Here is a 26,420-nt window from a genome sequence, read left to right as displayed (position 1 = left end):
TTGAACTAAGAGCTACTCTGACCCGCCTTGATCCAATGCAATTCTTTTCTTTTTCATTGCTTTTGCAAACATAAATGACAGGAAATGTATTTCTCTGAGAAAAATAAATAAATAAATAAATGAAACACTTGAAATTTGAAGCAAAAAAATTTTGTGGGGAGAAAAAAATACGGTTGAATTGCCTTCTTAGAATCGTCTTGTCTCGACTAAATAATGTTCACAAACAATCTCAGCCATTGTAACATTTTCTACGCTGACAAAGAGGAATGTAATTACAAAGCCTTACCAGTATTAGTTTAACGTATTTGCTGCTTCTTACTGGACAAATGATAGAGATGGATGAAAAATTATGAGCCTATTTAAAATATTACAAATTAGAGGTGCAAATAACCTGTTATACTATGTCATCTTAAATGTAAATGAATGTAAATCTGCAGTACAATCCTTTTAAAAGTGCAATTTGATAAGAAGAAATCTTAATAGGATGTTTAAGAGCCGTTTTCTGCTTCTTTGGTGTATATACGCAGATGTAAATGTCAGATCTATCAAACTGCTGGACTGATAATTAAACTTTCATTTGCTATGGTGTAACACGTCCTTATTAACAGCGTGTCAGCTGTGAAAGCTAACTAAGTGAATATGTGTCAGTGCAATTTGTTAGTATTATCTCTGAGCCGTCCCTTGTTTGTAGAAGGAAAAAGGCCCAATGTAAGAGTCATTGCATATGATGGCGCATATCTAAAAATGTCAGCTTACCACACTATTAAACATTAAAGGTGAAAGCTTTATATCACGCTCCACCTTGCACTGCAATTATAAATATAACCTATATATAACCTATCTGTACCTTTATGCATCTCGCCATCTCCTCTATCTGTTTCAAGAGCACTGGACGTAAAATGAAAGCTTTGCTTTTTCCTCCCTGTTTGTTAAAAAACAGTTACTGTAACGGAGCATTTTCCTTATTTGGAAAATGCTCCGTTACTTAACAATGTCTTGCAGTAGTGTGATAAAATCGGGATAATCAATTATCAATTGATGTTGTGGGCTATTTACTCTGGAGTATTGTCTGCAACCCACAAACACATTAAGCTGGTGCCGGATGGCAATAAATCAAACAAATTGTTCAAAAAGGATTTACACATTAGTCTTCACTGCATTGTGCTTACAGGAATAGGCACAATGGGCTTTAGCCCCCAATCTATTCTGAATGTTCAAAGGGAAAAGCTGATCAACTCAAAGTACAAGTCTCTTACTCTGGAGAAGGATGTGACATTTTACCATTTGTCTGAGTCATCATGTTTACCTGATCGCACTATTAAATGAAAGTGTTTAGCATTTATTTGAAAACTTCACAGAGGATGTCAACTGGCTGTACCTGCAATGCTGGCAAATATTTCGCTGATTCCAATCAGCACGTACTGAGGGATCTGCCACCATATGGCCAAATCTGCCGCGTGGTAGATGACGCTCCCAAGCATCTGGTCAATGGTACCATTGGATTTGACGATCTCCAGGCGCTTTGTCTCCAAAATACCTGATGGGGTGGACCCAGAAAACAGTGCAAGGAAGAACAATTAACTAAGGGGAAAGCAAAAAAAAACAAGACCTAAAATTTATTACACACACACACCAATTACCCATGCTATATTTAGCATGGGTAATTTGAAAAGGCTTATATATTTTGGAAAGGATACTTTAAAGTTCGTGACACCAACATACAGCAAGAAGCTGCCAGACTTAGAGTTTTCAACACTGAACAGTCCATTAAGGATTTAGCTAATTTTAAGGCTAGCCTACACTTCATTAAGATCACATCTGCACGCTTCTATATTCTGGCAGCTGGTAATGGGACGGTGCAGATGATTCAATAATAAGAACCAGGCAGTTGTCATCAACTGCCGCTGCTTCCTAAAAGCTTTATTCGATAGCTATTATCATGTAACCAGCGGCTATTTCCAGATAACTCCCAGAGACAGCCTCCTATCATAACTGCACTTAATGCTATATTTGAGAGGAGTTGTAGCCTTGTAATCCGGATATCCTATAATACCAGCTGTCCATCTCGAACAGCACGGCCACTGAGCTGCCCCGAGCAAGTCGCACTCTATAAACGCACACATCTCTGCTCCCCCCCACCCACCCTAACTAAATATCACACAACAGACAACCCAGCGTGATCCCTGGAAACTCTGCTCCAGCTTTTCTGGAAAAAAAAAAAAAAAAAAAGGAGAAAGAGGGCGAGAAAGAGTGAGAGAGAGAAATGCTTTGGGTGCAATAGCCATTGAGCTTTAACCAAATGAGATCAGACATAAAGTGAGAAAAGTGAGACAGCATGCTAAAAAACAAACAAACAAAAAAACAACAGAAAAGACAATGTCAGCATAGTTTTTGAGAGCTGGTCAGCATGTGGCCAAAGTCTGGGAGCGTTGTACATAAATGATCAGAAACAGTCCACTGTCTACTTAGCAGCATGCCTTCAGTAGTCCCTTTTCACTGCATGGGTAGTCCACCTGTCCTTGTACCACGTGTGTCAGCACATACAGCTTCACTGTGTAAAATACTGCTGCAGCAATCCAGACAAATACACAACAAGATGAAAGAGATGCTACCGCCGAGGAGCAGCGGTGTGGCGTGCCGGCAGTGTCATGTGTGACAACTATCTAGTCTGTGGATAAAAGGTGCCACACTTGGACATTCACAGCTATCCATCTGTCAGTCTTTGAACTTCATGATTTTAGCTTTTGGACCGCTACAGATAAGCACCGAGTAAAGTCAACTTAGAATGCAGCTTGAAATGTAATAACAGTGTAAGGCAGCTCCCAGGAGTCAGTGTGCGTAACTGAACAAATGTGAATCGAGTCAGTTCTGGGGATAAACGGTGCACAGGCTCTGCAAATTACTGCTGTCTGAATAATTATTCAAATAAGCTGCAGATGCAATATCATTATACTGCATCTCAGTAATTCACTTTACAAAGCATATTACTGTAAAACTTTGACAGAGTCCTCCGATTTGTCTCCTGGAATCCAGGTCAGAAATTTGTCGCACACGAGTTGTGTACTCATCTGTCCAATTCCCGCACCATAAACACATTCTCTCCACTCCCAGAACTCAAAACAGCCTTCTGCAATATTCTGAGTTTATTTTGCCTGAATTTAAATGCAAGTGCTGCACTTTATTTCAGTGAGTCGAATGGAAAAGCAAACAGCTAACCAGCTTTGGAACATGAAAATGAAAATATTAGAAGGACCTTTACTTGTCAGAAACCTCACATCCTCTGATATTTAAACTGAAAAATAAACACTACGGATTTGGTTAATAATCATTCTACCGCATCAGGTTGATTGAAAAAGATTTGTTTGATGGTCTTACTCTGCCAATCAACACTAGAACATTTGAGGACTCTACAGTCTTCTTTTTACACTCACTGTTTTGATGAGGTGAGCTTTAATTTATTAAGTTGCTGGGTTTGGGGGGTTTGTTGTGTTTTTTACACATTCTGCTATCAGATGACCATAAAGGAGCAAGAATAAACAAGTTTATCATACGTGGAGATAAGACCAGTTTGTAAAAACAGACGTAAAACATACCATAAAATAATCGTGAGCTAATGTTATGACACTTCGGTTGTGATTTGTTGAAAACTGTAGAATCGGCTTGCTTGTGCTATATAAGGATACAAAGCATGCTTGTCGTGGAAACTGTTGTTAAGACATTTGACTACAAACTCAAAAATGAAATGAAATGAGATGAGATGAAAGAACGGCCAGTTCTACAGAGATTCCCTCACAATTATCCCCAACAACTGCTGTTTATTTTCATTAAGTGCATTATTCCCCATCTATAAAACCACACTAGTCAATATCTAAGGATCACTAATAGTAAAATATGTTCATTTTGCACATTTGCATTTCTGTGTAAGAAAAAGTGGAGCGTTTGTGGAATACAATGTAGACTGATTGGCTTTTCTTCCTGCCTTCATGCTCGAAACATTTTAGCCTGGATGCACTGACAGGCCTGGCTGAAGCTTTCGAAAACAATCTACAGACTGGAAAAGAACACGACTGAGCACGGCTGGTGCAGTCACACAGGACTAAAAAGTTAGATGCCACAGCGCTCTCTATAAGCTACTGAGTGAGGGGGGACAATATCTGCTGCTTTTCCTTTGCCAGATGGAAAGTCATGGGATTCTGGAATAGACTATAAATCTGTGACAAACCATCTTTCGAGTCCCACATAAAGCAACCCCAGAATAGCAATAAAAATTAAAAAAAAAAAACGTTCAGTGACCATATTCAAGTCATGTCAGTGAAGCGGCTTTGTATTAAAGCCATGTTACCAAAAGTAATGAAAATATAGATGAAGTAGATGTGGCACTGGAACTGCTGATTGTATGTTCCATCTGCCACAGAAAATAACACCCAACTTTGCCTTTTTACTTTGTTGTGTTTGTACTATTTAAGTGACATGTACAGAGAACTCGGCTGCGGGTGCACTCACCCGCTGCCACGGCCGAGCACATGACAAAGAACATCCCTACTGCGATCCTTTTCAGGGAGGAGGGCAGCAGGCCGCGCCGTTTCAGGATTGGGTCCACCACTTTGTCCTTCAGGGGAATCAGCATGATAATGAGCACTGCGTCAAACATGGTGAGCCAAGCAGGCGGGAAGCGGAACGTCATCTGGGGAATCCAGGGGGAGAAACATGGGATGAAAGAGAACAAAAGGCAAAAAAGTATGAAAACTACACAGTTCGCCAAATGTTTGCATTCACTGGAGTCTGTGCATCCTTCAGACTTGATACTGCTCTGGCACCCCCAGGTGGTCAAAAGCAAAACATGAAGCAATTTAAAAAACAAAACATAAATAGCATGTATAGTAATGCAAGCAGGCAGTCAATACCGAATAAATATTCAGCTTATTATTCACAGCCGTAGCAGCAGCAGCACTAGTATTAATAGGATTCATAAGTTCTCTTTTTTACATTCCAATCTATTAAAGCTTAAATATGAGACAAAATTGACAAAACTGATTCTGAATTATCACGATAAAGCGTAATCTTTGGAAGGAATAATTGCACTGTGTAAACAGACTGGATGACATATCAATCAAACAGAAATTCCACTATAAGCATACAAAGTATTTACAAGTTGAGGCAATATCTCACTGACTGAGCAGTGTAACAGTGCAGACTGCTGGAGCAGAGTTTTTTTTTGTTTGTTTTGTTTTGTGCAATTCAAATTCCAAGTGCCATCTGAGCTCCTGATGTGTCTCTGGTTTAACACTTCTGATAGGATCATTTATTCTCAAATTGAATTTCCATTTCTTAGAGCGACCGCTGGCAATCTGTACGCAGCTCCTTAGAGAGTGTTTTTCTCTCTTGTTTGTACATTATCATATTCAAAATGATAGGAAGTGCTAAATGAGACTTCTTCTTTGCCAAGGCAAGGCTGGCATGAATGACTGAGGTGTCTCAGCAGGCCCAAATCTCACAAATCTCCGTGTGTTTTTTTTTGTTTTGTTTTCTTCCCCACTTCCCCAAAACAAAACCACACATACACACTGTATACTGATTTAGCAATTTGGGAAATGATGAAGACTTATTGCAAGATTTATATTTTCTGCTGCTCTTTATCTTGAGAAAATTGGATAGTGCCACCATTTAGGGATCAAAAAGTATCCCATAAAAATATGGTTGCACATGGCAGGTTGTGAGCATTTTAGCCATTATTTCCCTAGACCACCCTTTAGATCAGCATGAAACAAGATTTATTGAAGCATGCTTTTAATATATGCAATAATATTACATTTGAAATATGTATTCATTTTTGTCTGTTAAAAGGTAAAAGTTGGCTTGGGGTTAATGTGGGAGTCACGAAAGCAGTAAAATTACACTATTAGGTGTTTGGGAACACATTACATGCAATTATAATTTCAATAAGAATGCTCTGTTTTTCAGCTACAAGTACTGTTACATTTAAGGAGAGGAAGAGCCTTTAATCTTTCATAAATGATAGTATAGGATTCTTTTATCACATGCTGTCATGAGGCACAGTACAGGGAGTGCAGAATTATTAGGCAAGTTGTATTTTTGAGGAATCATTTTATTATTGAACAACAACCATGTTCTCAATGAACCCAAAAACTCATTAATATCAAAGCTGAATGTTTTTGGAAGTAGTTTTTAGTTTGTTTTTAGTTTTAGCTATTTTAGGGGGATATCTGTGTGTGCAGGTGACTATTACTGTGCATAATTATTAGGCAACTTAACAAAAAACAAATATATACCCATTTCAATTATTTATTTTTACCAGCGACACCAATATAACATCTCCACATTCACAAATATACCTTTCTGACATTCAAAAACAAAACAAAAACAAATCAGCGACCAATATAGCCACTTTTCTTTGCAAGGACACTCAAAAGCCTGCCATCCATGGATTCTGTCGGTGTTTTGATCTGTTCACCATCAACATTGCGTGCAGCAGCAACCACAGCCTCCCAGACACTGTTCAGAGAGGTGTACTGTTTTCCCTCCTTGTAAATCTCACATTTGATGATGGACCACAGGTTCTCAATGGGGTTCAGATCAGGTGAACAAGGTGGCCATGTCATTAGTTTTTCTTCTTTTATACCCTTTCTTGCCAGCCACACTGTGGAGTACTTGGACGCGTGTGATGGAGCATTGTCCTGCATGAAAATCATGTTTTTCTTGAAGGATGCAGACTTCTTCCTGTACCACTGCTTGAAGAAGGTGTCTTCCAGAAACTGGCAGTAGGACTGGGAGTTGAGCTTGACTCCATCCTCAAGCCGAAAAGGCCCCACAAGCTCATCTTTGATGATACCAGCCCAAACCAGTACTCCACCTCCACCTTGCTGGCGTCTGAGTCAGACTGGAGCTCTCTGCCCTTTACCAATCCAGCCACGGGCCCATCCATCTGGCCCATCAAGACTCACTCTCATTTCATCAGTCCATAAAACCTTAGAAAAATCAGTCTCGAGATATTTCTTGGCACAGTCTTGACGTTTCAGCTTGTGTGTCTTGTTCAGTGGTGGTCGTCTTTCAGCCTTTCTTACCTTGGCCATGTCTCTGAGTATTGCACACCTTGTGCTTTTGGGCACTCCAGTGATGTTGCAGCTCTGAAATATGGCCAAACTGGTGGCAAGTGGCATCTTGGCAGCTGCACGCTTGACTTTTCTCAGTTCATGGGCAGTTATTTTGCGCCTTGGTTTTTCCACACGCTTCTTGCGACCCTGTTGACTATTTTGAATGAAACGCTTGATTGTTCGATGATCACGCTTCAGAAGCTTTGCAATTTTGAGACTGCTGCATCCCTTTGCAAGATATCTCACTATTTTTGACTTTTCTGAGCCTGTCAAGTCCTTCTTTTGACCCATTTTGCCAAAGGAAAGGACGTTGCCTAATAATTATGCACACCTGATATAGGGTGTTGATGTCATTAGACCACACCCCTTCTCATTACAGAGATACACATCACCTAATATGCTTAATTGGTAGTAGGCTTTCGAGCCTATACAGCTTGGAGTAAGACAACATGCATGAAGAGGATGATGTGGACAAAATACTCATTTGCCTAATAATTCTGCACTCCCTGTAGATATACAACGTGGCTGTTTCTGAGAGCGCACAACTGTGTGAATTGCAATGGCCATTCAGTTTGGGAGAAGCCACCACACGCTTCCAGCAAATGTCTGCAGCCTCTTTTGTGTACTCTACGCAGTTCTGCATTTTCAAACATTAGTAGTAGTAGTAGTAACCCAGTAGCAGTAGTAACCCAGTGTTTTTGTTTACATTTGGACTGTGAATTGACAAAATAAATAAATAAAATAAAAATCTATTTGCTGTAAAACATCATGCATGGCTGATCATTATCACATTTCGGGCTTCAACTGGCTTTCACATGAATCCAATTTTGAGATTCAAGTTTTCAGACTTGCAACAATGATCCTGTGCGCATAAGCTCAAGGGACACATGTTAATGTGTGACTCAAATTTCAGCATCTAAGCATTACGATCGTTTGCAAATATCACAGAATTTTCTTTACACCTTAAGATCAGAGTTTGTACATACGCCTAACTTAATACTGAGATATTGAGAGATTTTAAAAACAAGTTTTTAAGAAATTAAAAAAACAAATTTAAAGACAGAAGAACAATGGAACAAATAATTTTAGATCACTGCAAAGCATTTCTGAGATAACTGCAGAAACATATACTTGATTACTATGTCCAAGTTGGTGTGAGACGTTGGGGGGATTTCTAAACCATGTAATGAAGTTTCCTGCAGCTTCACTGCTCTAACCCTTATAATCTATTGTAACAGATTAGAAAAAAAAAGCTTATAGAAATATGTAATCTCTGCAGACGAATAATGCATTGTTTATCCTCTGAACGAGTAACAGGGCATGAAGTATTGAATTTATTGTGGGTTACCATGAAAACAGTTTTAATTTTAAAATGTGATTTTCAAATTCACGTAGTTTTGTTTTCAAATTGCCAATCAAACCCAAAAATAAAGCAACTAGTCAAAAAATTACTCTAAATTCATAAATTGTAACCTCAGAGTAGTAGTTATAGTAGTATGGGTGCCATTTCTCCAAAGAGACAGTTTTTGTTCAGGTTGGCCACTGAAATGTGTCAGGTGAGACGAGACATCTATTCTCACTTCCCTTTTGATAATGACAAATGTCGAGGCCGGTAGCAGGAAGGGCCTAGTTCCATTTTTTCCTACCAGATAAACGGTGCACTTAGGAAAACTTTGTAGAAATGTAGTTCTTAAACACAGTTGTAAACATGTTACACAAGTAAACAAAGCCATGTAACATAGTTTCACGATGTTCCAAGTCGAGTATTTTTGTGGCTTTTCAAGAGCACTAACTCAGACTGCGAGGTTTACCGACAAGTGTTTCACTTCACAATTCTGTGAAGTCGGTACACTTCACAATCACCTGTTCAGAAATATGAACAGACTTACTGCACTACATAAGCTGCTGTTACTACTCAAGTTAATTTCATTGCTTTTGAACCTTTTGATTTTCAGTCATCAAAGCACCGCAGCGCTCAACATCTAATCTACTACAGTTGTCCTGATAGACAAGTATTGGGCGTGTATCACATAGGCACAAATGCCTGAGCACTGGTTCCTCCATTCCTTGCTGGACCATTTACTGAATGTCACTCCATTGGTCCTTCCCTGCTACCCAATTTTCTCTATTTTCTAGTGCCACTATAAAACGAAAACTTAAATTTGCCAAACTGAAAATAGAATCAGGCAAAGTGAGAGACAGGTATACCAGCAAAATTTGCCAAACAGAAACAGGTGGAGGCGCTGCTGTGGTGAGATACAATGCCAGCCAGTTGCTAATCTGTGAGGTATTAGTCTATGAAGTTCTCACTTAATCCCCGTTGCATTATCAGCCTTTGCTGCTGCCTCCAGCTGTTGTGTGTCAGTGGCCTACTGACTCCTTTAGTTTCAGCAGTAAAAAATATAGATCAAAACCACTTGTGAGAAAGCAGGCTAGAGCTCCACGCTGTTATGTTTAACTACAGAGAATTAGAGAACAGTTAAGAGTGCCACAGCACAAATCAAGTCAGAGCACACTGGCACTAAAATTGTTAATTAAACAGGAAAGAGGTGCAGGAGAGTGTCTCCACTTCAGTTTACCTTAGAGAAGTCAGAAGTGCTGTTTGGGGTTGTATCAGGAATCTTCAGATGGAGGCTCTGCAGGATGTACGTTGTCTGCATCTGTAATGCGAAAAGGAGATTAAAGTCTCAGCGTGAAGTCGTTCTCCACTTTGTGATCACCAGGGTGTCTGGTGCACACCATTCTTCTCCAGTTTTGACACAAACAATGTTTTACCTGATAATGTGTGCACATTATCTCTTGTGTTCTCACTTTGCATTTCTCATCATGCGCAATACTGTGTTAATGTTTGGATCTAACTTTATATCGGCTGATCTTACCTGAAAGTATACAGTCCAGTACGGAATAAGAGCAAAGAAAACCGGAAGGACCTTCACCAGTGCTTTGACTTCCTCTACTTTCTCTTCAGGAAATTTCCCTCCGTAAGTCACTTTGGCACTGTCCAGTAGTGCCGGTTTGCTGTTTCACAGGAAAAATTTAATAAACATAAACCTGATTGAAATAGTTTAAAAATACAGTGTAATTAATGGCATAAAGCAAAAATAAATCCAGAATAAACTAGAATTGGTCTGTGCTCTTTAAGTGGGAAATTAACCAGCCTTTTATGTGAATCTCTCGGCCTTTAACAACAGCACTTCTAGAGATATGAAAGAAACTTTTTTTCTAAAGCCTATAATCCCCATCTCTGGAGAAAATGTCTTAATAAGAAATTCTTGAAAGGCAGCAGGACTGCCCAACTTAAAATATTCAATGTCAAGTTTATGAGCTAATAGTGCTACTTTGGTTCAAAGTCAAGTATCCGCACTTCAGAATAACTTAACCACATGGAACGAAGATGAATGCCTGAACCAATGGGGGAAAAAAAAGAATTATACAGGTGGATCAAAGGAGGTTTTAACATAAAGCTCTACCAATAAAATAGAGCCATTTTATTCCACTGGTTCACAGTCACCATCCAACTAACGTCACTACACTACTTTAGGAAGCTGTCCCACTGAGACTGATCTGGGTGTGCTTTGTTTGTATATGTATTTAATTACTGTATGAAATGTCACTCTTACCGGAGCAGGTTTGGCTCCACTGGTTTCTGTGAACAGCAGGCAAAAGCCAGGATCTTGAACATGTCAGTAAAGGCACTTCCATCTGCGGGCTTGTTGATGAAAACCATACGCCCCAGGAGAAAGACCAGGAAAGAGATCCCAAGGCACACAGTAGGAAGGATGTAGCCAACCTCAAAGCTAACATTTTGCTGGATGTAGGCCACACCTCCCAGTGACAGAATGGCACCCAAGTTAATAGACCAGTAGAACCAGTTGAAAAATCTGCGAGTGGCCTCTGGTCCTCTGTCTTTGACCTGCGAGCACACAAAGCACAGGGTGACGTTTTTTCTTTTCTTTAATCCAAACAAAAAGAGCGTGTAAGAAGAGTAAGTGTACTCTGAACTTTGCAACAGTGGTTTGTCATGAGTTTGTAAGTTAACTACCAGCATCTGATTGTTATAAAAAAATAAGTGAAGTCACAAGTCGTCTGATATAAAAGATTAGGTTTCAAAGCCAAGAAACAGGGTTTAAATTGATTTAAACTATGGCTGCATGACTCAAAGCTATAACATATAGTACAAAGTACAGTTTGTAAAAACCTAAAATGATCAAAACACAACCGTGAACTGTCACTAACAAAGAGAAACAGTGATCACAAGCTGAATACCAATTTGCATGAGTCAACACGTTTGCCACATTTATGGTAAAATATACATAGCAATACTGTGCAAACTTTATAATAACTTTATCATTTTATCATCTCAGCTGAGTGAAATGAGCAGAACAATAGAAGCAACGTTTTCTTTATTCTTTATCTGCTTATTGTAGTTTTTAGCATTCTTTAAAAGGTTACAATTAAAGGTTATAATATTGGCTTAGTAACGCTTCAATAGCTGTCTATGCCAACACATAATATTATCATCCGATCCATCCCACATACAGTTATTCTTTTGAGTGAAAAAGATTTTCTCAATTCCTGATGGATATGTCGCTTATATACAAGCACAAAAGATGCTGGTACAGCTAAAACATGCTGAACATAAGGTCAATATATTCAGCATAAATTTTTCTGGGGTTCATCAGTGCATTTGTGCAGAGTCAGTTATGAAAGTAATTCCCTCATGGCACAGCTGGAAAAATAAATTCTTGTCAGTTGTCTGAAATTACTGGGATTTCTGCAATGATTAATCATAAAATGTTGTCCAGGCTTCATATAGGTCACAATTATAGTAAACACAACTTAACTAAACTCGCAACTCTGTGTGAACCTCAGTGGTATCCAATTAAGAAAATGATGCTGGGTGGTTGTTGGGGTGCCCCCCATATAAAAAAGGCATAAAAGTCTGACTTTTGATTGTTAACATAAACGATGAACACCTCCCTCTCGATTGTAAAAGCATTTAGAGATATATGAAGCTACAAAAGGCTATAAAAGCTTTTTTCTAAAGACCTGAAGCAAGACTATAGTTACAAAAACATTTAAGTTACCTGAAATAAAAACTAAACTTAACGCAAAAAGTAGGAAACTACAAGAGGAAATATGTTTTAGTCTTTGTCAGAGCAACACACATTAGAATGTTTTGGTGTAGTGTGAATACATGACACAGAAATTGTGTTTTTATAGTGATACTTCTTCTAAATTTCTTGAATATTTCCCTGACAAATACCCCTACATAATGAAAATTCAACTAAATATGAATAAACTCTCAACACAAAATAAAACTAGTGAAATATTTACAATTAAAATAAATCTGTCTCCGAGTGGTAACACCTGTAGATATTTCCACAACTGGATAACAGGGTTCAAGGGAAAACACACTACTAGCAAAACAACCAGACCCGGCCATTAGTTGGAAAGCTTAGAAGATCTACAAATTTTTAATGACATTTCTAGATCAGTGATGCATGAAGAGATTTATCAAAAGGTGGACAACACCATCATCCCAACTTTAAAGTCTGGTTGAACCAACATCATTGTTTGGATAGCTTGTTATCACTGAATTAAAGAGCAGCTGTCTGTGTTTTAAAGGAAAGGTTGGGTGAACTAGCAAACAAACATTAAATCGTCTTATGAGCAGCTACCGGAAACAGCCCCCATGTGAAAGCTGTAGCTGCTAAAGGAGGTTCAACAACGAGTTGCTACAAACAATAAAATAATATAAATCCAACTTTTTGTGCTATATGTTCAGTCAGATTGTGTTTCTTTACAATTGTCACTGAAGATCAGACCAAGTATCATGACTGACAAAACTGCAAGTCCAGGTTTGGTAATTCCAAAGAGGTCACAAACCTTTTTTTTCATGCAAATGCACTGTATTTAAAAGGGGAAATCACAACAATCAGTATGATAATTTTTTTACGCTGTGAGAGGGTGTCGTTATTAGGAATGAGGCCAATTTTAACAGGGACTCTTCTGTTTCTCTTAAATATTCAAATCTCCCACGCACCAAGGACTTTCAGTTGGAGGATCACTAATGGGAAAATTTTGTCTGTATGAGGTAAAACTTTCAGTTTCAGTACGCAGGAAAAAGTAACCTCATGGTGCATTGCGTTTGCTTTAAGGTTAGTGGACTTTTACCAAAAAAAAAAAAAAGCAGTGTCTTTTGTGTGTTGTGTATTTGAACATAACATTGCACTAATCATATTCAGTCTGCCAGCTCCCCTTGAAACATTTTATCCTTTCCTGATTAGATAACTCTGAGAAACAATGACCCCATTGATGAACTTTCCCACTTCCATGATTGCATGTTGTGGAGGGCCCTCTAGATAATTTTGATACTAAACTGACAGATGTGTGTTTCACTTCTTATTACCAACTAAGAACAATTGAAGAAGTGTTTATAAATGTCTCCGTTTGTGCATGTGTTCCAGAGAGATGTGTTGTCTATTCTACAAGATGCTTCAAAATGTTTAGTTTTTAATGGTGACAGCCATGAGTAGCCATGATAATCAAGAGCATGTCTCAGAGAAATGTCATGGCGCAGCTAAAGTCCCATCACATGTCTGACTTCATTGATGTCCCCACTACATATTTTATACAAGCCAATTCCAGAAAGCTAATGGTTCAGGTTATAGCCTTCTGGTAACAGGAAATTCCAGGTATTAACTAATTAATACAAACTGTAATAACTCGTAGTAGTGCTGTTTATACTCTACCTGATCTGCCCCAAATGGAGTGATGTTAGACTTCACAGTACCCACACCTAAGGCAATTAAGAAAAGTCCACCATAGACTGCTGGGCCACAATATGGGGCACGAATGGGGCAGGTAACGTTTTTTGGAGTGGTAACGTTTGTGTTCAGACACTCAGCAGGCTGCACAGGAAATGCCATTTCTTCCCCGCACAGGTGTATCCTGGTGCCCTCGTTTGAAATAAAAGGGAAAAACAGCATGCCAAAAATGTACAGAACCAAACTTGCAGCAATGGTCAAGAATTTTCCGAGGTATGCATCGGCCAACCAGCCTCCAAATGGTGAAATCAGGTAAGTTACTCCCATGAACATGAGTGGTGCCTGGCTCGCCTGAGTGCCCTCCCAATAAAAAGGACTACCATTCAGAAAAAGAACCAGGTTTGACGTTATGCCATAGAAAGCAATCCTCTCTAGTGACTCGGCCAGCAGGATGGCCGCACATGCCAGTCTTCTTCCCTCGAAGACTGACGGTGGTGAAGGTCTGCTCTCAGTGTCTGAGTCCAAAAGAGGGGTGCTCTCATTGGCGTCCCTGTTGTTAGCCATTCTCGCCCAACTTAGTGGAATGGAGTTTCTTCCTTATTTTTAAGAGTTCAAACCTGAAGATAAAACACAAATATAAACCAAACGGTGACACCGCAGCACAAACACAAAAACTGTACCGGATTCACAACATCTAAATTGTCAAAGAGCCCATTTTCTTGTCATATAGGTTTTTAGCTTATTACAAACCTGAAGTAAGCTAGCTTAAACACCACATCAGCTTGTTAAAGTTTCTCATTACCTTACCTTTAATGACAGAAACACGTCCCAGAGGTCTTCGGTTGTCTCCATCAATCTAGATCATACTAACCGCTCAAATGTTTCGTTTGTACTGTCTAAAAGCTGAACTTTATGAAAAGAGAACTGGGTGTCAACAGAAAAACAATGTCACAGTTCTGTCGCGTGACACATAGCTCAGTCAAAAGCTGTCACTCTTGCGTTGCTGTGGAGACGATCTGAAAATGAAACTTACGCGACGGGTACTGCAAATCGAGGCGCGCAACACCATCCATGTGATATAGGGATTTGTTCCGCTTACGCAGAGCTAAGCAAGGGGAGAAGGAAGTGGCACTGCAGTGCAATTTAATCTTCTTTTTTTTTGGCTACGGCTGATTCTGTTATTATATAACATGAACCAACAGGGTTTGGGGTTTGGGGATGGGCATAACAAAAAAAAGGAAGAAGAAAATGAAGTGAAATTGGCTGGCAGCACTTCGCCGCTTACAGTCATGTTTCCAGGGGGCCGTATAGAAGACGGACTTGTAAACATTACAAGCATGGTGCACTACATTAGACGGTCTGTTTGCAACCCTAACATGAACCAGCCTTGCCCTTAGGTGCTGCTACGTGTTAAGTTACGGACAAGGAAATGTAATTGGAGCTCGGCTAAGCGAGCTCATTGAAACGCAGATGTCCCGATCGGTGCCGTCAGCTTTTTGCGAATATTTCGCGTTAAGTAGCTAATTAGCACGTCAGCCCTGCTTTCATAGGAGATATGAAATTACTTTTCCTTGCCTGTCTCAACCCCAAAACTGGGAACCATACTACAGCTGAGAGAATAAGGTAACAAACATAGTTGCTAAGTGTAGCTGGTTCTTATAGCTGGTATGATTCATTAATTAGCGCGTGACACTATGACGCAATAACGGAGTATTTAACTTCATCAGGGCAAGTGTTGTTGGTAAAATCACTTCACTGTGAAATAAGTGTAACAAGTTGGCTCCAAATACAAACCTTATCGTGTAATGAGACACCTTAAGATGAGTAGCAGTAAACACGGGTGTTGCCGGTGACCTTGGCTTCTGTTCTTAACAGGAACTGAGCTTAATTTAATGTGATTGGTAACACTTGTCCGTCTACAGTTTCATGTTAAAATAGCTAAAATAGCGGAAGACGTTTCCTGGCTTTAACCATTATGAATTTGCTCAACCGCTCAGTCTTCCTTCCTGCCTTCCATAAGCAAATGTTAATTTTATGTTTTAGGTCCTACATTGAGTCAGCAGGACACACTTGCGAGCTCAGAGACGCACGAGAGTTTCAGTCTCCTGCTGATGTGGTAAATCTGGTCTCTGAACATCCCAAGTTTGAAGCTGCACTGGCTATTCATCTTTTCAAAGCGGGCAGACTTCTCATGGGTAAACTGACTTGCTGTTATATCATCTACTTATCAGCTGTATACTTTAAATCCGTTTTCTTTTTTGCTGTCACATAATGGGTCTTCAAATGTACAGCTTTCAGTCCCACATTGCCTTTTTGTTTTATGTCTGTTCTTTACAATAGATATTGAAATACCCTTTGGCGTAATCTTTGGCGGCACAGACATAAATGAAGATGTGAAAGTGGAGCAGAAGCGTGTGGTTATGGAACAGGTGCTACTGAAAGCCAGGTGATGTTGTACTGTTACAAATTCCTATTTTAAAACTTCCGGATGGCTCCAAACTTAGTACATGAACTTTAGTCCTTCATATCATACATATTCCATACCATTTATAAAATGATTTTGGAAAAGTTTCATTTAAAATAACGGAAAAGTCACAATTTGCAAAAGAGTCTACATTATAAATAATGTGATATCAGCATCATCTGTTGGCTTTGTTAATTAGACTAGGAGGCTGCATCTACAGCACATTTGTTAGCGTCTTACGATAGGACAAGGAGCACAGATGCATTAGAGGTGGGAATGGAAAATCAGTTCTAGCTAAGAAATTCAAATTGTCCAATTTAGCAGAAGCTTATCAGTTCTTGCGTTTATTACATTTGTGCATTGCAAAGCACTGAGGTCAAACTCAATGCAGGGAAGCTTTTCCACAACCAAGTCGGATGCAGGCCTTTCTTTCTGCTCTGTTTCTACAGTGCGTTACGTCACTGAGAAGATTTTTAAAAGTGCATTGCAATCAATAAAATCTCATCAATATTCATTCCTACACATGCCGTTAATCATGTATGCATTATATTTTTGGAGTGTCATTTCAAGAGGACTGCTCATTACAGGAAATACCCTGTAACATGTCTCCCATGAGAAGGACCTGCTGATTATATCAAATTTGACAGTTATCATTAATCATGACTTTATCCATATTTAATATCTAGTATGTTAGTAATGTGTCATATCATATTTTTGCCAACTTCCTTTTTATAAAGGTTTGATTCAGATGTCTCCAACCTGAAGTGCGAGCAGGAAGTAAATGTCACCACTTTCATATCTTTTATTAAAATTATTCACATGAAATGAGAAAGCTTCTAATCCACTAATCATGTGATTTTTATGTATTTTATTCAGTCTTGGATATAACAACAAATCACAAGTAACACTGCTGTCTGAATATAAGCTTAAAATATTTTTTTCCTTCAATACATAAATTCCAGGTTTTCACTGGGGGTAAAAAAAACAAAACAACACAAAAACTCTGGCTCTGTACAAGATCTTCTGGCCTCTGGGGCATGAAGAATCATAGACTGTATTTAAAGGATGGACATAGCTTCAAGTCAGAATTCTTTCTAATGATCAGGAGGGGACGAGACAGCTGTTTGCATGGATTAGCGGTGTGTAGATCGATACTTAAACATTGATTCCACCAATAACAGATATTTATATTCTGGAATTGATTTTCATTCTTTTTTTTTTTGCAATTTGGAGTGAATTTGTAGATTATGATTCACAAGAACAAAATGAAAGTAATGATATTATTGGGATCGCCTAAATCGTCACCTGCGTGTAGCACTTTGCTAAATTTTGGAAAGTGACTTACATCTAGGCTTAGGCTTTGTGTTGATGTATAAGTGGTGGGAATTCTCCGCATCCTTAAAACTATGAAATCCCATTTATTAGAATTGTAGAGCTTTTAAAATGATTATATTGGGTAGGTGTCATTAAATATACAGCCTACTTGCAGTAAAACAGACATTGTAGGCTTTAAAAAATAACAAATTCAACTTAAAATATTTCATATGTAAGATAGATAATAACATGTATTAATAAAATGTTCCTCAGCTTTATTATTATTATTATTATTGTTAATCATTCATATTAATTTTTGATTGTTAATTGAATATTGTAAACTGTAGGTGTTGAGTTTTCAGGGTTTTTTTTTTTTGTTTGTTCTTCATAATTAAACAATAAGAACAAGTAGTCTGATGTCTTGTATTCATTATAAAGGTATAATTGGAAATACACTACTTTTTGTTTTGATTTTCCAAACACATTAAGTTTATTATCCTTATTTAGTACCGGAATTTTATTTGGTATCGAAAAGAAAATCAGTGGCATTGCACATCATTAGCATAGACCCTCGAACCTCTTGATCCAAATTTTTTTATTTGGGTTTTGTTTTTGTTTTTTTAAATAAATCAATGTAAAACAATTTAATAAATACAATTAAAAGTAAAAATAATTAAAAGGTAAACAGTTTGCTGATTATAGACTCAGTTGCTAATTTAAAATCTTACTGGAAACTACATGATGTTGATTTTGCAAATTTTTCCCAATTAAAGTCAAACAAGAGGATAAAGCAGCGTGTGCTCTGCTGACATAGCTACCTTATGGCTGAGAGGTTCCTCCTGAATCGTTGTGCAGCGTCCTTTAGTTTATCAGTCAGGTCCACGCCTCCCTCATCATGTCCAGGTTCAAAATACCAAAATGGCTTCAAAGCACGACCTCGCAAACTACTGAGACTACGTCCATCTTTAATAAACAATCTATGGAAAGAATAAGACTGAAAGAATTCAAGCTAACCACTAGTTTAGCAGGCTAATGGCTAATCTGGCTAATCTAAATTTTATGCTCTAATCCAAGCCGACATCACACTGAAGTGTCTCAGTTTTCTAGCTGATTAAAGTAGATGGCAGTAAATCTAGAAAAAGACCTCTGGAGCAGGGGTGGGCAACTCCAGGCCTCGAGGGCCGGTGTCCTGCAGATTTTAGATGTGTCCTTGATCCAACACAGTTGATTCAAATGGCTAAACCTCCTCAACATGTCTTGCAGTTCTCCAGAGGCCCGGTAATGAACTAATCATTGGATTCAGGTGTGCTGACCCAGAGTGATATCTAAAACCTGCAGGACACCGGCCCTCGAGGCCTGGAGTTGCCCATCCCTGTTCTAGAGGAATGTGCGAGAGCCTGTTTTCCAAAGCTTTAAACATCTCAATCCACCCGCCTCCCACTATTAGTGCCATCTCATCCCAACCTTGATCATAAAGTCCCATCACTGCCCAGGGCTTGTTTGCCCATTTAATAATGCACACTTACAAATGAAAATTAGTATCTTCTTTCAGTTTTTTTGTTTCGTTTTTGTTTCTTTGCTCTACATTCCCTTCATTTTCCAGCTTGTATTCTTTCTCTTTTTGTACTGAAATCCTTTCGCTTCGAGCTACAAGCAGTTTTTCTGCTCTCATACTGCTCTGCCTGCAGATTTCTGTGTTTTAGTGTTGTTAGCACAGCTTTTTCCCCCCTTTTATTGTTGTCAAAATCATTATGACTTGTAAAAGGCTATAATTTACTGCCTATAGTGAAAATTCTTGTTTTGCTGAAATGCCTCGCACAGCAGTGATAATGAAGTGTTTCTTTGTTCCCAATCAGGTTTGCTGTTGCATTTACTGACAAACTGAAAGAAGAGGCAGAGTTATTTTTGGTATGATTATGCGCTTATGTTTTTTGATACACTGACTGAAGTAATTCGTGGTTCAGTTGAGTCGAGCACATTTTAGGCTATCTCTCTGAGGACCGCTGATAGTGTTACATTGGGTTGAACACATGAAATTTAGTGACAAAAGGGAGAAAAGAAGAATTACTATTTTCCCTCATCTCTGCACATCTAACCAGAAGTTGTAAATTCTGGATTGATAGTTGCAGAAAGTTACAAAAAATGCCCCCTCCCCCAGTGGGAGGAGGGATGGGCTTTCAGGTGGGGCTGTCCAGCCATTTGACATGCAGTTTAAACTTTGACGCATGATGGTTACACATGCAGATATCACTTTTTTCACACATGCCCTATGTTTGGCCGCAGTTCATGTATTTCAATTCCCCCAGATTCTTACTCTGTCTGCTTAATTGCAGCTTATAATAAGAGAGAAAGTTTTTGTTTACATTTTTACAGCACATCTGCAGACGGCAGGAGAATGACAGCGTCAATAAATACAGCAGAAGGGCTCTGACTATACAAACACAATATCCTGCCCTGTCCCGTAATAGTCTGGCATTAAAACAATATTACAGTGTTTTATTTTCAGATTAGATTCCAGCCATAGGCTGCAGATTGAGGCAAGTGGAGTGCTTTATCTCTGCCATTTAGTGCTGACAGCTGGTAGACAGGACAGGCACTGAGAGGCATCGCCAAGCTTTTTATTGCGACAGAAAACACACATAGCGGATGGATCTGGTGTGATAACATCCAGTCAATTTCTTTCCCGTCCCCTCTGATTTATTTTGCGGCACCCGCATTATCTTAGCGACTGCTTTCCTGAGTCTCTTTTTAAAGTTAGTACTCTGTTTAAATATGCTTAGAACACAAAGAGCTTTAAATGGCTGTCCCTATTGTCGGACATAAAAAAAAGAGAGAAGCACAGTTGGTGATAATCAAATGTAATTTCTATAAACAAACGCTGCCAATAATTGCTGATTGCGTTCTGTTAGCTGTTTTAACCACTTCTTTTTTATTTTTTTCCTCTGAAGGTGTCCCAAAGCAGCAAAATCTACGTCCAGCCTCAAGGTAAGTTCTGCAGGATGGACATCCTCGCCTGATGCTGTGCATCCTTGACTCACCATTGAAGTGTTGCACTAATCAGCTTTGACATTTTCCCTCCATTATCATACTGTCTGCAGTACAGAGTTGTGTTTGCTCTTGCCATTGGCCACCGTACCATGTAGGACAGCCCAAATTTCTCTTCCATGTTGTTTACCACCGGTATCCTTGTTTGGCAAATAGTGTCCCTTCATAGATTAGACAAGAGCCCCCGGGCCAGCTGCATGGCTGAGCCCAAACCAGTGAAAGCTTAATTTTCAGGCTTGTCCCCAGAGAGTGATCATGCTGAAGTGCTTTTTACACAGAACACAAGAATTGTATTTTGGATCACTGATAATTTGGAGCACTTTGCACTATTTTTTATGAAGTTCACTATGGCTGTCTCTGTGTTTATATTACAGGCATCCAGACAGACGTTACTGAGAAATTCTGCTGGACTGAATTCCTGAGGAGCTCAGGTACTATTAGTGCTTCAGGTTGTCATCATTCCAGGTACACTTTGCAAAATGTGTAATTGACAGTGGAATATTTCTTTTTAGACGGTCTTTTTTATATATATTTTGTTTGATGATGGTGGAAAATCAGTTATTTATCCAAAGTGATAAAAAATATTATTATTTCTTGTAATGGAAGGCCTTAAAGAAAATATTGAAATTATGTTCACAGTAGTGTGCAGAAGTCTTGAGCTACCCCTCATTTCTTTAGGGAAATGTGAAGTAGGTGTAGCAATTTATTGAAACGTGTGCATATATGGAAATATTATAATATACAGTAAAGTATAAAGCAATTACAGAGTTCATACAATTCTTATAAGCTTGAAAGTCAACGTTTGGTGTCACTACCATAATTCTTCAAGTCTGAACTCTCTCAAGCTATCTTGGAAATTCTTTAAGTATCCTTTGGCTTCTTGAAGGACATTCAAAGCTTTTCTTTTGATGTTTCTGCTTTTTCTTTTGTTTGTTACAAATATGATCCCAAGCTGCTTCAATAATGTTGGGGGTCGAAGCTCTGGGGAGCTTAATCCAGTGAGTTTTCCTTATCCAGGTATGCTTTTAATGCATTGGCAGTGCTTTCCAGATGGTGTCGTGTGGCATGACTGATCAAAATCTGTGTTTATAATTCCATCGATTTTAAGGAGATCCCCAACACCTCTGGGTGAAATGCAGCCGCAAACCATGACAGAGCCTCCACTGTGTTTTACAGATGGCTGTAGACACGCACTGTTGTACGCTGCCTCTCTCCTACCTCCTCTAAATGTATTGACAATAATTAATCAAAAATGTCATATTTGGGTTTATCATTCCAATAGACCCTTTGCCATTGATTTTCAGTTGCGTTCTTGTGTAATTTTCTCCTTGTTTCCATTCCTTATAAATGGCTTCTTGTCAGCCAGCCTTCAACTGACACCATTTCTGATGAGGCTTCAATGAACAGTAAATTACCAGATGCATCTCTGGTAGGTATGACCTCTCTCAGGTCATACCTCTGGTCTTTACTGGATTTTTTAAAAATGTCTTTTTGAAAGCTAAACATCTGCTGAAGATTGTTTTTTAGTTCTGCCACTTGTTCTTTTGTGTTCCACTTGTCCAGTTTCCTCAAATTGTTTAAGGACACACTGCAAACCATACTGAGATATGCCGAGTTGTCAGCTAACAGCACTTTGCAAATCACATTGTTGGTGCAAAAATAGTATTTTATGCCTGTCAAACTGTGTTATCTTTGACATGTAGATTCAACTAAAGATAAGTTAGCAAATTATATGTTTTTGCGTCAGTTTGCTGTAAACAGAAAGGTTAAAGATTCAATTTCAAATTTGTCTAAGCTAAGTTATCTGTTATGTGCCGAAACAACACTGTTTTATCCCTTGAGTTGGGGGCCTTTTTTATGCTTGAGTGATTCATAAGTTGGGGTTATGTGGCTTAACAACTTAACAACAACTTCAGAAAGCCTGGAGAGCTATTGCTGAAAAGCACTTTAAAAAATTACAAATCTGGCTTCTTGGAAGCAAAATGAGATAATCAGCAAAATGAGGGATAACGAATAGTTATGTCTATAACTTCTGTTCCCTGAAGGAGAGGAACAAGGTACAACACATAAGTATGGGATATCACGCCCTCGCGTGTCGTGGCTGAAGAAACCTTTATTCACGGCTTTAAGGCAGATGACGTATGATGACACGCGCACGGCCCCGCCTGCACATATAGCCGCTGTCATCACAGTCATCCCTCAGTTCGATAGCCGCTCTTCACCGAGCCAAACTGCTCAGTGGGGCCACCTTGTGTTGTACCTCGTTCCTCTCCTTCAGTGAACAGAAGTTATAGACATAACTATTCGTTCCCTTTCAGTCGATTCACTCGGTACAACACATAAGTATGGGCAGTGTTGGGGAGTAACGGAATACATGTACCGCCGTTACGTATTTAAAATACAAAATATGAGTAACTGTATTCCGTTACAGTTACCGTTTAAAAAGGTGGTATTCAGAATACAGTTACTTTGTTGAAATAAATGGATTACACTGCGGTACTTTCCTGTTTCATTTTGTCGCGGGTCAGGACTGTTTGGGTTTTGTTTGACAGCTACGTTTTGTTGTTCCAGGTGGCAGCGTTACGGTTGCCATGGTTACAGGGCGACGCTCTCTCTCTCTGCGACTGTGTGTTTCCTGGGTGAGAGAGCGCCTGTTGTTGTTGTTGTGCTAAGCTAACAGGCGGAATGCTACAAGCATAGCTCTAAAGAATGGAGCATCATGGGCAGTGTAGTCCGTGTTGCAGGGAGAATGGACTGCCATACACGTTATGGGTCTGTGAGCACGAGGAGGGAGAAAAAGGAAAAGTATGAGCTGTCATGGAGCAGAAACGGGAGCTGGAAGCATGTAAATATAATAATAACCACTTCAGCCAAGAAGAGTGCCTGACGAGCCCAGTTGTAAGTAAGCTATTAAGACTCGACTGTACGCTGTGTTCGTATTTTCCTCCGAAAACAATAAGTTCTGTTGGAGCAGCCTTTCAACGCCTCTCTCTGTCTCTCGCAAGAAAAGTTGACCCACACAACAAAGTAAAGCTAGTTTTCGGCTACAAGCCGACACGGACCCCGCCGTATTAGTCAGAGGTCCCTTTACTACAGTTCGGAGTCGCGGACCTTCAGTAATAGTAATAAATCACACAGCAATAGTACATTCACGTTGTTGTAAAAAGCATGATAATATATTAAGTAATCCAAAGTATTCAGAATACGTTACTGTCATTGAGTAACGTAACGGAATACGTTACTGAATACATTTTGGGGCATGTATTCTGTATTCTGTAATGGAATACATTTTAAAAGTAACCTTCCCAACACTGAGTATGTGACATACACTCAACAAAAATATAAACGCAACACCTTTGTTACTGCTCCCATTCCCCATGGGATGGACGTAGAGACCTAAAATTCATTCCAGATACACAATATAACCATCCCTCCCAAACAGTGGTCACAAATCAGTCCAAATGTGTGGTAGTGGGCACATCTGCCATATTGAGATAATCCATCCCACCTCACAGGTGTGCCACATCAGGATGCTGATCTGACATCATGAGTAGTGCACAGGTGTACCTCAGACTGCCCACAACAAAAGGCCACCCTGGAATGTGCAGTTTTGTCTCACAGCAAAATGCCACAGATGCCACAAGCAATGAGGGAGCGTGCAATTGGCATGCTGACAGCAGGAATGTCAACCAGATCTGTCGCCCATGCATTGAATGTTCATTTCTCAACCATAAGCCGTCTCCACAGGCGTTTCACAGAATATGGCAGCACATCCAACCGGCCTCACAACCGCAGACCTCGTGTAACCACACCAGCCCAGGACCTCCACATCCAGCAGGTTCACCTCCACGATCGTCTGAGACCAGCCACCCAGACAGCTGCTGGAACAATTGGTTTGCACAACCAAACAATTTCTGCACAAACTGTCAGAAACCGTCTCAGGGACGCTCAACTGCATGCCCGTCTTGACCTGACTCCAGCTCGTCGCCGTAACAGACTTGTGTGGGCAAATGCTCACATTCGATGACGTCTGGCACGTTGGAGAGGTGTGCGCTTCACGGATGAATCATGGTTCACATTGTTCAGGGCAGATGGCAGCTGAGAATGTCCCAGTTCTTGCATGGCCAGCATACTCACCGGACATGTCACCCATTGAGCATGTTCGGGATGTGCTTGACCAGCGTATACGACAGCGTGTACCAGTTCCCACGAATATCCAACAACCTCGCACAGCCATTGAAGTGGAGTGGACCAACATTCCACAGGCCACAATTGACAATCTGATAGACTCCATGCGACGATGTGTTGCACTGCATGAGGCAAATGGTGGTCACACCAGATACTGACCGGTTCTGGGTCCCCAGACCCCCAATAGCGCAAAAAACTGCACATTCCAGGGTGGCCTTTTGTTGTGGGCAGTCTGAGGTACACCTGTGCACTACTCATGATGTCAGATCAGCATCCTGATGTGGCACACCTGTGAGGTGGGATGGATTATCTCAATATGGCAGATGTGCCCACTACCACACATTTGGACTGATTTGTGACCACTGTTTGGGAGGGATGGTTATATTGTGTATCTGGAATGAATTTTAGGTCTCTACGTCCATCCCATGGGGAATGGGAGCAGTAACAAAGGTGTTGCGTTTATATTTTTGTTGAGTGTATATACACGCCCTGCAGAGCAGCCACCGAACCGGAATCGGACCACCACGTCCTTAGTGAGTGGTAGACCCAGCAGAAAGGACAGCATGAGCCACCGAAGGGGCTGTAACGTCCAACCGATAAAACAGCACAAAAGTGTGCGGTGATGCCCAACTAGCTGCCGCACAAATATCAGCTACAGGTAGGGCTGCTCGATTATGGCAAAAATTATAATCATGATTATTTTCACTGAAATTGAGATCTCGATTATTTGACGATATTTATTTAACCCTTTAAGACCTACTATAGAACCACCCATATGGAAAAGAAATAGTAAAAACTTATATGTGATTACTCATGAAAGTGGCCACTTTCTCATTACTTTCATACATTGTTTTAGTAAGTATCCAAAACATACAAGTTTCATTATATAATTTTTCAAGGGATCTTATATCTGTTTTCACTCTTATATGCTTTTCATACAAGTTTCACACAAGACAGATACAAACTTTATAAGATTTATATATAACTTTTCCATATGGGCAAGTCCGCCAGAGCTTATATTATTTTTTTACATGTTGTAGTGCCAGTTGTGGGAGCATTTCAAGTTGCTATACATCAATACAACTGTTATAGCCCATATTTTAATAATATGTATGCATTAAGTCCATAGTAACTACATTAATTGCAAAAAAGTGCAATAAATTGCAAAAAAATAGAAAATCGTTTTTGTTTTTTTTACATATATTTCCACTTGGAGAAATTTAAGAGGTTTATCCCTCAAAACTTTAAATACAAAAAAGTTGCAAAAAATAGTTTACAACAACAGGAAATTTATTTTGAGTGTCTTCATAGTTTTATTTTGGAGATACAGCAATTTTTATATACTGCAGGAAAAACAAAGAAACAATCCTATGATGTAAATTTGCAAAGAAAACAGCATGTGCATCAAAATAAACTATTTCCAGCTGTGCAATTCGAGTTCTAAGCATCCCAGAAACTATTCAAAGAAGTCAAACATGACTTATAAAAACACCAGTATAGGCTTATAAGGCCTACAAGTAAAAAACT

At 39.4% G+C, this 26,420-nt stretch overlaps 2 protein-coding genes across 4 annotated transcripts in view; one reads left to right on the top strand and one right to left on the bottom strand.

The window, feature by feature from the left end:
* slc15a4 (solute carrier family 15 member 4) overlaps nt 1–15,783 on the bottom strand; it is a 35,648-nt gene extending 19,865 nt beyond the window's left edge. Inside the window, exons 1-7 of one of the 2 annotated variants that reach the window (XM_086313653.1) lie at nt 15,677–15,783; nt 13,868–14,499; nt 10,733–11,025; nt 9,992–10,130; nt 9,692–9,772; nt 4,504–4,684; nt 1,379–1,537 (exon numbers count right to left, since the gene is read on the bottom strand). In XM_086313653.1, coding sequence (XP_086169779.1) covers nt 1,379–1,537; nt 4,504–4,684; nt 9,692–9,772; nt 9,992–10,130; nt 10,733–11,025; nt 13,868–14,446 — 1,432 coding nt within the window. In that variant the 5' untranslated portion in view covers nt 14,447–14,499; nt 15,677–15,783. Of the gene's footprint in view, nt 1–1,378; nt 1,538–4,503; nt 4,685–9,691; nt 9,773–9,991; nt 10,131–10,732; nt 11,026–13,867; nt 14,500–14,689; nt 14,875–15,676 lie in introns of those variants that run through there. The other variant, XM_086313651.1, reaches the window with a different exon arrangement.
* The window catches only part of glt1d1 (glycosyltransferase 1 domain containing 1), a 36,386-nt gene continuing 24,897 nt past the window's right edge, over nt 14,932–26,420 (top strand). The window contains exons 1-6 of one of the 2 annotated variants that reach the window (XM_086313655.1): nt 14,932–15,239; nt 15,926–16,077; nt 16,223–16,328; nt 19,517–19,568; nt 20,609–20,645; nt 21,080–21,136. In XM_086313655.1, coding sequence (XP_086169781.1) covers nt 15,073–15,239; nt 15,926–16,077; nt 16,223–16,328; nt 19,517–19,568; nt 20,609–20,645; nt 21,080–21,136 — 571 coding nt within the window. In that variant the 5' untranslated portion in view covers nt 14,932–15,072. Of the gene's footprint in view, nt 15,240–15,290; nt 15,506–15,925; nt 16,078–16,222; nt 16,329–19,516; nt 19,569–20,608; nt 20,646–21,079; nt 21,137–26,420 lie in introns of those variants that run through there. The other variant, XM_086313654.1, reaches the window with a different exon arrangement.

Source organism: Aulonocara sp. 'chitande type north' Nkhata Bay, linkage group LG12 (assembly GCF_057382095.1).
Source record: "Aulonocara sp. 'chitande type north' Nkhata Bay isolate Kocher_YH1m ecotype deep benthic linkage group LG12, A_spYH_male_GT1.1, whole genome shotgun sequence".
NCBI classification, from domain to species: domain Eukaryota; kingdom Metazoa; phylum Chordata; class Actinopteri; order Cichliformes; family Cichlidae; genus Aulonocara; species Aulonocara sp. 'chitande type north' Nkhata Bay.
The sequence above is the reverse complement of the archived record's forward strand: the minus strand, read 5'-3'. Positions and strand labels throughout refer to the sequence as shown.